The sequence below is a fragment of the Nematostella vectensis genome, chromosome 7 (genome assembly GCF_932526225.1).
Source record: "Nematostella vectensis chromosome 7, jaNemVect1.1, whole genome shotgun sequence".
Taxonomy (NCBI): Eukaryota; Metazoa; Cnidaria; class Anthozoa; order Actiniaria; family Edwardsiidae; genus Nematostella; species Nematostella vectensis.
The window spans coordinates 13,688,791-13,700,242 of NC_064040.1; the positions used below are offsets into that span (position 1 = coordinate 13,688,791).

At 40.6% G+C, this 11,452-nt stretch overlaps 2 protein-coding genes across 3 annotated transcripts; both read right to left on the reverse strand.

Annotated features, from left to right (window-relative positions):
• Positions 1–613: 613 nt before the first annotated feature.
• LOC5503262 (sushi, von Willebrand factor type A, EGF and pentraxin domain-containing protein 1) lies at positions 614–6,066 on the reverse strand. Of its 2 annotated transcripts, none has more exons than XM_048730618.1 (5): positions 5,800–6,066; positions 3,791–4,032; positions 3,314–3,395; positions 1,854–2,085; positions 614–1,442 (listed from the first exon to the last, which is right to left on the reverse strand). In XM_048730618.1, the coding sequence occupies exons 1-5, from the start codon at positions 5,861–5,863 to the stop codon at positions 1,049–1,051; spliced, it is 1,014 nt and encodes a 337-aa protein (XP_048586575.1). In that variant the 5' UTR covers positions 5,864–6,066; the 3' UTR covers positions 614–1,048. The 2 variants fall into 2 exon arrangements, with proteins under 2 accessions (XP_048586575.1, XP_048586576.1); XM_048730619.1 differs by lacking the exon at positions 5,800–6,066 and adding an exon at positions 4,577–4,733.
• A 3,248-nt stretch (positions 6,067–9,314) lies between these two features.
• Positions 9,315–9,935, reverse strand: LOC125568397. Its single transcript, XM_048730655.1, has one exon. It carries the CDS (start codon positions 9,933–9,935, stop codon positions 9,315–9,317), a length of 621 nt encoding a protein of 206 aa, XP_048586612.1.
• Positions 9,936–11,452: the final 1,517 nt, after the last annotated feature.

Here is an 11,452-nt window from a genome sequence, read left to right on the forward strand (position 1 = left end):
TCTGAAACCCCCCAGTCCCCCCTAACCCCAACCGCAGTTGGCGAAAATTACTACTATCCTAAATATTTATACGACACCACTGACCCCACCGCCAAGGCTCAAGTTATTGCATTCGTTTTATTGCAGTTTTTACTCCCTTGCATAGGTCTCGCTATCGTCAATATACAACTGGTATAACGAAAGCTAACGGAATTCCTCAACAAAAAGAAAATAGCGTATCTCCCGAGGAGACCGGTTCAAACCTAAAGTCCGATGCCCGAGGTTCAAGAATTCTCGAATGTTCGTCACTTGCTACGTTTACTGTCCCATACTTTCCTTGGTTTCTGTTTACAGCAGTCAATGCTAACATCACCGTTGCAGCCTACGAAGAGTTGGTTATTCGGTATTGTTTTTCCATAATTGCGTTTGCCAATTGTCTAGTTAACCCGATTATTATTTTTTTTTTCTAAGGAATTTTGCAACAGGCTTTTCCGTGCTCTAAAGTTCAGTGGTTGAAAACCACACAATGAATTGTGTGTCAAAACTTTTTCAATCCCGGGAGAAAGGAGCCTTGTCCCCTGTTGATAGAGGGCCTGATAAATCCAATTTCTGTTTTCTTAAAAAAAAAAAGAAACACTGGAAAGTCTTTTAATTACTTTTGAACTGCATGCGTACTTTTTTTTATTAAGTTATAAATGGTGTTTCCAATAAAAATGCTTTAAAATTCACATTGAAATTTAGCCATAGATAAAGGATTTAGAATACAAAATATGCAATAAAAAGTTTTCTTTACGATTTCATGTACTTGTACAGCTCAGCTTAAAATTGCAAATAGAAAGACCTCAAAATGATTGAAAATGACCACTAAAAACATTTTACCTTCTTTGTATAAACTTATAAATACCATTATACATAATAGTCATAATAGAAGTACCTAATTTAAACCATGTTTTGTTGTAGCAATTCTCACTTCGATGTTACGCTCATAGAGGTAAAAACAGGTAAAAAATAATAATAAAATAAGAACAAATGTTTCTTCACTGCCTGCTTGCTACAGTCGTAACCGATTTCATTCGCATCTCTGCGCCTTGATCTGGATACCTCCCAGGCTACTGACGTCACTTGGATAGAACTGCCGCCATTTCACCAGATCCCCCTCTAGTGGAGCGCACCAGGACTTGGCTAGATGGGTTATCTCGCTCTTGCTCAGCACACGTGACCATAGGTTTAAACCCACCATGCTGCCGTAGAATCCCTGATTTTTTTCAAAACCCCCACCGTATGAATCCTGCTCGTGTCCTGCCACCAAATACCCGCTAGCCATCGAGAAACCGGTTGAAAAACCACTTTCGCTATCCGATAGGGTTCCGTTGAGGTAAAGCTCCCAGTCACCATTCGCAGCGCTCCATGTGAACACCATATGGTGCCAGTTTCCATCGCGGAGTTCCCCGGATGAGATCAATCTGAAATCATAGTAAAACAAGTCGAAGTTTGCCATTTTTCTAACGGTCAAAGAAAGCCTGGAGTGATTACGCGGGGAACCTGTGATAGTCGAAATCGTTAGTACCAAATCCTCTCTAGATGGCGACATAGAAACAAATCTCTGAAACATTACCATCTGGATGTTTCCAATCTAATCAGTTGTAGGAAAATGATAAAAAAGAAAGAAAATTGTCGTCATTGGCCCGTATATGATTGCCTTGACATTTGTAACAATTCATTTTCGAAATCCAAAAATGATTACTTTGAAGTTTTCTCATTAATTGTTATCGCCTATTTTGCTGTTGATAATTCACCTTATGCTAGTCTTTGGAGTTGGATAAGTAAGAAATAGAAATTTGGGAATCGTAACACTCATGTGGTGTTTAAGTTACCGGTTTTTCCCGTTAGATTCAATTCTTATTCCGTTTCCGCGCAGATCTATATTAAAAGCGTCTATCTTGGGGTAGTCTTTGGCGACAATAGAGACAATGGTTTGATGGTTGGATCCTGATACGAGATTGGTCTTGAACCACACGGACACCGAGAAGACATTAATGAGAGGCAGAGGATGGAACTTCAACGCGTATACATGAAGAGTGGCGGGAAAATGGGCAATAAATTGTCCTGAAAAAGAGAATGTCGATAAGTTTAGTAATAGTCGATAATAGCAATGGTGTTCAATGATAATTGGTTTAAGTGAGCTCCATCCTCAACAGGGAGAGTGCTTCGTGCTTGGCATTCTCGGCTCTTGAAAGTAAAAAGTTATGTGTTGTGTCACCCTCTAGCGCTAAATTCAAATTCCATATTCTAAACCAAATTAAATATCATCTCAAGACTTGTCCACCTAAAATGTTTCTACTTATAGTAAAATAATGCTATACCAAGCTGTGTGCGCTCTAAAATACGAGCATTTTCATCAGAGCGCGAGAATAATCTATGCAGATGCGTGAGATTATGGATAGCAAAAAATTGAAAACTTTGCACCGAAAACGAGAGTGGATAGCCAATAACTAATTTATCAATCTCTTGACACAACTGTCTTGTTACCTGTGCAAAAATAGTTTTATTCTAACCTACTGAAGCTCAGAGATAAGCTCTTTTACTTATTAACAGGAGACTGCAAGCGTGAAGCGTGGCAGTGTTCTGATTATCATTGCAAAATCGAGCCCGGGGATGGAAGAAACTTTCCCTTTTATAGCGGAACCTCGTGTTTAAAAGTTAGTGATCGTCGTGTGAACACGCGCATGATAGTTGATGGTAGTTTTTCGGTGAACGTCGCTAAAAACATAGTTTTTGCTTAACTTTTCATGCCCTTTCTAATCAAGAGACAAAAGTAGAAATCTTGTTGATTGTGCTACTGAAGGACACATTCCCCAAAGATTAAAAAATATAAGAAAACTGACCAGTAGGGGCGTGGCCAAGGCCAAAATATTTTACTAATGTTTCTTTATTGTGCCCTTTCCCCCAATATTTCGAGGTATGCTACGGCACTGTACTGTTTTAATTTCGCTTCGATTTTTGTACGCGCACTCTTAGCAACGCGGCCACACAGGCGGCTTGTTCAAACTATCGCTCTTACATGAACGCATGTTTGCGCTCTAAGCTATCATCAATTATCATGACGATATTATGACGTTATAATTCATTATTGCACAATTGTGTTTATGTTTTGATGATTGTGTGATACGTAATAGAATATATTTATGCTTGAGAGCTGAAGGTGGAAACAGCGTGCAGAGAAAAGAAAGAGTCCCCCGGATTCAAGTGTCGTGTGAGCTGCGCCTTCTGCTTTGGTCCCCAGGGATATAGCCGGAATGGATTCACCATTCCTTATGGTTTAGCATATTTTTACCTTTGCAGCGATATTCACCAAGTCCTCCGTAACCAACCTGGCAAACGGTCCCCGGTGGACAGCTACGCCCAATGCAGTCATTCTGTAAAAGATGTAAACTGAGGTTAAGAGGGAGAGGGAAAGGGGGGGGAGGGGGAGAGGGGGAGAGAGGGAGAGAGCGTCCCTAGAGCGAAACTATTTGAAGAACTGAAAGCAGTAGATGCGTTTCCTCGACATAATCCAATCAATGTACTCAAATGACAAGTCTTCCGTAAAAATTGGAAGCTCCATAACTGAATCCTTTCGATGCTACGCAGGCGTGAAACAGGGCTGTATGATTTCGCCAGGGGCAGAGGGACAGGGGGAGGGGGAGGGGGAGGGGGAGAGGGGCAGAGGGGCAGAGGGGCAGAGGGGCAGAGGGGGGGAGGGGGAGGGGGAGGGGGAGGGGGAGGGGGAGGGGGAGGGGGAGAGGGAGGGGAAGGGGGAGGGGGAGATTACCTCAAATGCATTATACGTCCATCCTGGGGCGTCTACCACGCTATCGGGGTGTGTCTGGTCGCTGCTGTTACTAAGCTCACATGTGAGGTTCTCACGGTTAAAGTTACACGACACGCAATTCGGCTCTTGGTGACACGCCGTCTCGCACGCACTGCCAGTCTGTACGGAGACTGTAGCGATCACGTGACCCTGCAGTGCTTTGTGCTCAGCGGGAAATCGCCAGTTCACTATGCGGCAATCCTCTAAGAAAGAAATACAGATGAAAAAATCTGTCCTAGATCGGCACTTTAGTGAAGGAAATATTTTGGACGTATTTTTTTTATAGCGTAGCATATAGAATTTCTTTTAGAATAAAGATAATTTATAATGAAACTTGATATAAATTGGCAACACAGATGCATAAATTAATTATATGATTATGATGTAACCGTTTTTTTTTTTAATAAGATCAGATAGTGGCTCTAATGTCTATTATGAATTATAAACGTGAATGTTTCACGGGTACCCATTAGTACAAAATAATACCATAAGAAACTGTACACCTCGAAATTGGTTGGTTTGGGGTATACTTTCTAGCGGAATTACCTTCTAAAACAATAGATGGTTCTAATCTTTTCTCAAGAAAACTACAAGTCTGCTAGCCGGCTCTCAAGTAAGTTTCGGAGAGAGAGCCGGCTAGCAGACTAGAAAAGTACTCGTCTTCTAGTTTCCACCTGGCAGCATTCAAGTAAAAAGGACTGACTCGCGCCAAGAACTGAATAGAACTTCATATTTGAACCTCCTCACCGTTAGACTTGATCCACGTGAAAGTGTATTTCATTTATGTATGAGCGTCAGTGTCGTTACAGAACAAAACAGAACTGTAGACCAACTATTTAAATCGGAAAATCAAATTTGGCTTTGTGACTACAACTTTTCATCCCTTAACGGCGGAAAAAATTTAAATTCTTAAAACCTTAAATTCCCCTCGTGCCTTGGTATAACTTACAATAAATAATCTCTAGAAAAATTTCCCCACCACCCAATACGACAGGTGAAAACACGTATCCCCATATTTACGACACGACGGAAAGGCTTGGGAAAAAACTTACTGAACTAGCCGATTTCTTACAACGTCAGTTCATTGCATTCCGGATTTATTCTTTTTAACCTTAATACCCTTGAGGACGAAATGCACGCCTCCAATATCTTAACATTTGTTTTAGTGAATTTTTCCCTAATTATCCTCCTCACGCTATTTATGAGCGCCGTGATATTGGCCACAAATTTCAATGACACTATATAAAAGCCGCATCAAAATTTAAATATTCGCATTTGACATGTTGTTTAAATTAATCGTTAACCGCCTTTATTGATAAAAATTGAGCTTATTGGAAACCTTTTTCTGTCATGTCTTCCTAACCTTGCTGGTTCTCTAATGGCTCACAGTATAATTACGCAACAAGCAGACCATTCTTTATCTGTACATTATCGCTCAGGTATTTTCCAAAGAATGGGCTTGGTATTCGTAAAGAAGAACTTCGATTTGCTTGTTGCTCCAATTGTTTTTAAACCAAAATGCTCTCCAAAAATGAGACGCTCTATAATTCTTCGGGCTTGCCAAAAACAGAGGCCCTTATTTTGTCAATTTGTTACTCCCTTATTTCTTTCCTTATTTTCTATTTTTTTCCTTATTTTCATTCACATATTCCACAAGACAGGAAAAATCGAACCTTTTTGTACGCCAAGATTCGGTGGAAGTATAAAGCTGTCAGGGAAGGATTTGCACCACGTATATCTCATTTTAGTTATGACATAGTGGAAATTACGTAACGAAAAACCTTCACATATTTTTCTGCTTTTTGTATCCCTCGTGAAGCCACTTTGCGTTTGGCTTTTTTGCTTACTCTCGCCAGAACTTAAGGACTCGTAAGAAGATTTCTGTCGGCTTTTTACACACTTCACGAACGAAAGTATCACGCTGGTGACAGTTTTTTTTAACCTGGTAAGAAATAAGCTTTTTTACCAACCTGAATTGAATACTGATGATACCGCGATGATAAGCAAGAAGCATACAAAGATGTCATTCGGCATGATTGACAAGAACCTTCACCACTTAAACGGCGATTGATGTTTCGAAGTTTGGTTCAGTCAACACTAAGAAGGCCTGTACTCAGTTAAGCAAGATCCATTCGTCGCCCTCCTGCCATGCCGAGTGTAATTGTTGTGCGGCGTCTAAATAAACGCTGAACCCTATGTCGATACAAATAGATACGGAACGGCAGGAGCGCGACGTATGAATCGAACCATAGTGTCTTCAGCCCAAATTACTCTTAAGACTTAAAAGAATTATTTACAAAATCTCCTGCGGAGGGATGCAAAATTGTTTGCCTAGAATAGAAAGGGAGAAAAATGCAAGGGTAAATGTAAATATTGTAGAGATTGCGAATAGATTTTCTAAATTTTCTAGCACTATGCTCGTGTACAAAAATAGTGTAGTCCTATCATGTTCTACATGCTTTGCTGACCAAGCCTGATAAGCCTCTGGCGTCGGCTTTTCCCTTATTGTATATACATTTAAAATATTCAATAAAGATTGAAAGATGGAAGGCAAAATGGAGGATAAAAGTCCCTCCTGAATAATTCATTGAGGAAAACGGACTGTTTTCCAGGTCTTTTTTAGTCGTTTTCAAATAGAGAATACGCTTTAGGGTTATTTCAAGCGTCGTATTATCCATGAGCCGTATTCAAAGCAAATGAATGCAGATAACAAATCGACTTGATTCTTTTGCATGAATTTCGCATTGAATACGGCTCATGGATAAAACGACGTTTGAAATTAGCCTTAGAAAATGCAAGGTCTGAGTTGAATTTATTTTATCATAAAAGCTTAACAGTATGACACGAATAATAGGCATAGTTTATAATCTGAGGAAGTACGCTTTGCATCCAGTGCGAAAATTTAACACAACAAGTATTTTAGTGTCTTTCGCTATATATTCATTGGAGTCAGTTAACACAACCGCACGCTTTGGTTTGCGAATATAGACTGATCTTTCATCACAGTATTTACAACTTATGGCATACGCCATGACCTTATATGGTATTACAAATAATCATTATCAATAACGTCATCTCTGTTATGTGTGTTTGAAAATCACTCTATGCGAACTCTCCAGAACTATACGATACGGAAAAATAACAGTGACTCATAATAACTCAGCATGATTTAGTATCAATCTAGATATTTTCAGAATAGAACATTCCGTGACATGTATATAAGCAGCTCGATCGCTGAGATCCTCACTTGTGTTTTCGACAATTCAACTGCTCTTGTGTAAAAGGCACCACTGCTGATTAAAGATTGATTTGAAGAATCAAGACGTCTTCATCTCCGTTCAGAGAAACTTTTTCAACAATATGATACTTAAGTAAAGTGTGCTAATACACTACATCCCTCCCCTTTTAGATAAAAACCTAAACAAACCGCAAGAACGACCCCTAGTGGTTGACAAGTTAGTCAGCAAGCTTGGCTGGTGGCTTCCGCACTCCGTACACTCCGTCTGACTTCAGGTGCCGAAGTTTCGGTCGCCATAGTAACCGCACCTGGCCCTGTATGCTCTGTTTCCGGTTCAGGCTCTGAAACTTCTACTTCAGTATCGGGTTCTGCTACTTGTACTTTCTTCGCGAACTGAACATTCCGCCTAACAGTACTTCCATTCTCCTTTGATTGCACTATCATGTCTGGACCATTAAGGTTGATTACCTTGTACTTTTCTGGTCGGAAATTCGGTTGTAATTTACCTTTTGTCTCATTCCGCATTAATACTATATCTTCTTCCTGAATGTTGCTATCCGCCGCCTTCTTGTCTGCATAGTCTTTCATCTTTAGCTTATACTCCATATCTCTTTCTCTTGCCACTTCTGGAATGACAGCAGCTGAATAATCTAACTGTGGTAGCTTATTCCTCATTTCTCTTCCGAACATCAGAGAAAAGGGAGTACACCCAGTACTTGTATGCGGAGTTGACCTGTATGCTACTAGGAACTTCCTAAACTCTTTCTGAAGATCCTTTTTCTCTACTGTGGCTATTTTAAGTATCTTCTATATATGGTTCTGTTAGTCCTCTCTACGAGAACATTTGCCTGTGGCCACAACGGAGTAGTTGACGCCCACTTGATGCCATTGCTTTTCAGGTATTCCTCAAACTCTACCGAAGTGAACTGTGGCCCGTTGTCTGACCTGAGGGCTTCTGGGTAACCAAATCTCGTAAAAATGGCATCCAGAAAATCTATAACTGCCCCTGTCTTAGTAGATCTGAGCAATGCAGCCTCAAAGTACCTACTGAAGTAATCAATTATCACAATAACGTAACGACCATCTGGAAGTGGGCCTAACAAGTCTGTACTACAAAACTTCCAGGGTGAAGTTTTGACAGTCAACATTTCCGTCGACTATTCTTATATTTCATTGCTGGTGTGGCTCTTGTATCAACGATTTTACTGACACACTTTGAATTTCAAAGATATAGGAAGATAGAAAGCGAGTTTTTTAACCATACAGAAATAACACACGACTCGTTCGTTTTGGCGCACCCCGGACGGTCAAACTTGACAAGTTCACATCTTGGTGCCGAGTTTGCGCTTGTTGTACCACACAGCTTATCTCACTTAGAGGAAAACTCTGATCTCGGATTTCTCAGCAATAACGACCTTGAAACCGTGTAACAGTTAGGGAAACTACTCCAGTCACATCCTGAACTCGACGGCGCTAGTGGTTTACCTGAGTCTTTACGGGGTCAAGCCGAACAGTTTTTCCCAAGACAAAAAGAGGAGAATCCAGCAGATTCATTCCAAGGATTATTCAATAAAACATGGTGCCAGTTTACAAAGAAAATGTGGAGCGTTCAGATTAGAAATTGCGGACGGATTCGCACAGTCGATAGTAGTGATATTGACACCACGAGGAGGGTCTTGAACGCCACTGCGCCACGTGTCTCATCATATGTCTTTCAGCAATGCAACATTCTCAGAGGAGCCTTCGTGATAAGGAAGGAAAAGTTCAAAACTATTAACAACTGGAGATCTTTGTATGGAGAACTAGGGATACTAGACTTTTTCCTACGATCTTGAGGTGATTTTAGAATGGCCAAATTTGGAAATTTGTTTTTAAGTGATGAACTACATAAGGTCGATAGAGGTATTCAGGAAGGGGAGTTTAATTTTTCGGACCCTGCCTTGTTTGGCAATGATCATGGTGTGCTACGAATCGTACAGGAAGATCGCACCGAATGGACAGATTGCGTAGCAAATGGCCGCATTTGCAAAGAGGAACCTTACAACAAAACAACGCCACTTCTTCGTCTAGGGATGCCAATATGCAGTAGTGTCGTACTTGACGAGATCTTGAGAGATTTGGTTAACGTATTTCACAAAAAGGGAATAAATTACATGGTACTTTATGGAACTCTAATAGGGGCAATGCGAAGCAAGACAATCATTCCTTGGTAAAACGATGGTGACATTGGCTTACGTAAAGAATATTTTAGAAACACCAATTTCTTTGGTTCGCTGCAACGTTGTGATCAGACAAGCCAAACGGTGGATATGCCTGTGGCGGGCTATAGTACTCATACATGTTGGTCAATATTAGGTCTAGGGTTGCTTTCTTCCTCGTCGGTACTTTCACAATCTGTTTAAGCCGGAAGTGGTTTAACAAGCCATTGATGTTTAAGCGATTGAAATCTCCGGTTACCAAGAGACCACAGTTCGGGTAGCGTGCTTCCACTAAGGCGAGCGATTGGAACAAGTGTTCGCGTAGGTACGTGTCATCAGCCTTTGGCGGGTGGTATATGACAGCCGCTATAATACATGAAAACCCGCGGGGGAGCCGGTTTGGCCTTAGATAAAGCCACAGAGTCTCGTGATCTTCGCAGCAGTTTAAATCGCTTAAATGCTTGTATTTGCAATACTCCTGTCTGATATAGGCACATACTCCTCCATGGTCGATTGTTTTTCTATCCTTGCGAACCACAGCATACCCTGGAATATGCACCACACCGTCCGATACAACATCTTTCAACCATGTCTCTGATATAAACGCTAAGTTGACATTATTGCGAAAAATGAACTCAGTGACCTCTTCCATTTTAGGAACAAGAGACATAGTGTTTGCTAGCATAAGTGTAGGTACTTTGGGTTTCCATGCTGACTTAGTGAGAGTAGTTGGTTTCGTCAGGCAGCCACGATAGTTTTCGTTCGCGTTTTTTCGACCCTCCACGACAGCCACGGCGCGTAGGCTTTACGCGTGAGATCCCAGAGTCACATATGCGCTTCCAAGAGTCAGGGCAAAGTCTAGTTCGAAACGCCAGTATTAAAGACTTTAGGGCCATCCTAGTGTAGTTAAGAGCCATGATGATGTGTTGGTTGAGTTTTAAGGATCGATTTTCGGGCTAAAACCTCAAAATCCAATCATTTCGAGGAGTCCCTTGAATTCGTGTGCTGCCCGAAGGGCGCTCAACAGTATTCAATGAAGTAAATCTTATTCCAGTGACAAGGGTTTCTTAAGTGATTTCTGAACATTTGCGTTAAGAATTGAAGTTCATTCATCTAAAAATGTTATAAATCAAAGAAATATAAAGGCCTTCTTGTATTTAAAAAATACATAACATAGACTCTGAGAATGACTAGGTATTCTATCTCACCGAATTGCATAGGAAAATAACTTTTTGCGGAGCCAGCGCGGCTCCATAGGTATAGAAATTGGTCATAAACTTAGACGACTCAAAATTTGTGGTCAATGACGTCATGTCACATGCTGTCAGCCAGCTGTACCACTCACGTGACCAGCTCATGCAACTAGGCCAGCTAATTTATTGATGACTCGAAACCAATGACAGACTGGCTCCGACAGGAACTGGGGGGGGCTTGGAAAGCCGGGGGGGGACTATGCCTATTCTGACTTTCGACATCAAACGATCAACGGAACACAAGCTGACAGGGAAGAATTGACGAAAAAAGTGTTTAATAGAGAAAATGCAACTAATTATCCAGTCAAATGGCCGTATGAAAATAAGAATTTGGAGGATACATCTGTCTACTGCTTTGTAGGAATGCTTTGTTTTTACAAGCTCGGAATATCGGCTCGACTTCTTCACCTGGTGCGGTATTTGAAAACTTAATGGTTTAAGGAAAAGACTACAAAACCAGCAGCATTTATCAGGGAATTGTCGAGGCTCTGCACTACTATTTTCATTATGATGTTACAGAGCAAAAATCAAAAAAGAAAAGTTTTATTTATGATAGCTAAAATACGGAATTGTTCTCCTAAACGAGCGAACACCACAAGGCAAACAACATGGGCAGTCAATATAAAATATTGTGAATAAAATATATGAATCAAAACTTAATTCCTTTCATATTCCTTTTAAGTGTAATTCTTTTTGTTTGCAAATATTTCTGATAATAATCCTCAAACAAAAGGATTTTTGTCGTTTTACAACTTCTCTGATTTTCCCGGTGTCACTATTCAATCATCTTGCTTCCACTGTGTCTTTAATTGGCTGAGAGATCAATTTCTTGAACGCTGATTGGATGCTATTTTGGCGCGCACTAAAACGGCTTCCCAGTTCTGTTATAATCGGAAGAGAAACTTTTCCTCAAATAAAAAAAAATACATCTACA

Coding starts and splice junctions, on each gene's coding strand:
- LOC5503262 (XM_048730618.1), bottom strand. CDS start 5,863: ATGCCGAATGACATCTTTGTATGCTTCTTGCTTATCATCGCGGTATCA. Junction 3,396..3,790: donor GGACGTATAATGCATTTGAG/GTAATCTCCCCC, acceptor CATCTTTTACAG/AATGACTGCATTGGGCGTAG. Junction 2,086..3,313: donor TGGTGAATATCGCTGCAAAG/GTAAAAATATGC, acceptor TCTCTTTTTCAG/GACAATTTATTGCCCATTTT.
- LOC125568397 (XM_048730655.1), bottom strand. CDS start 9,935: ATGTCTCTTGTTCCTAAAATGGAAGAGGTCACTGAGTTCATTTTTCGC.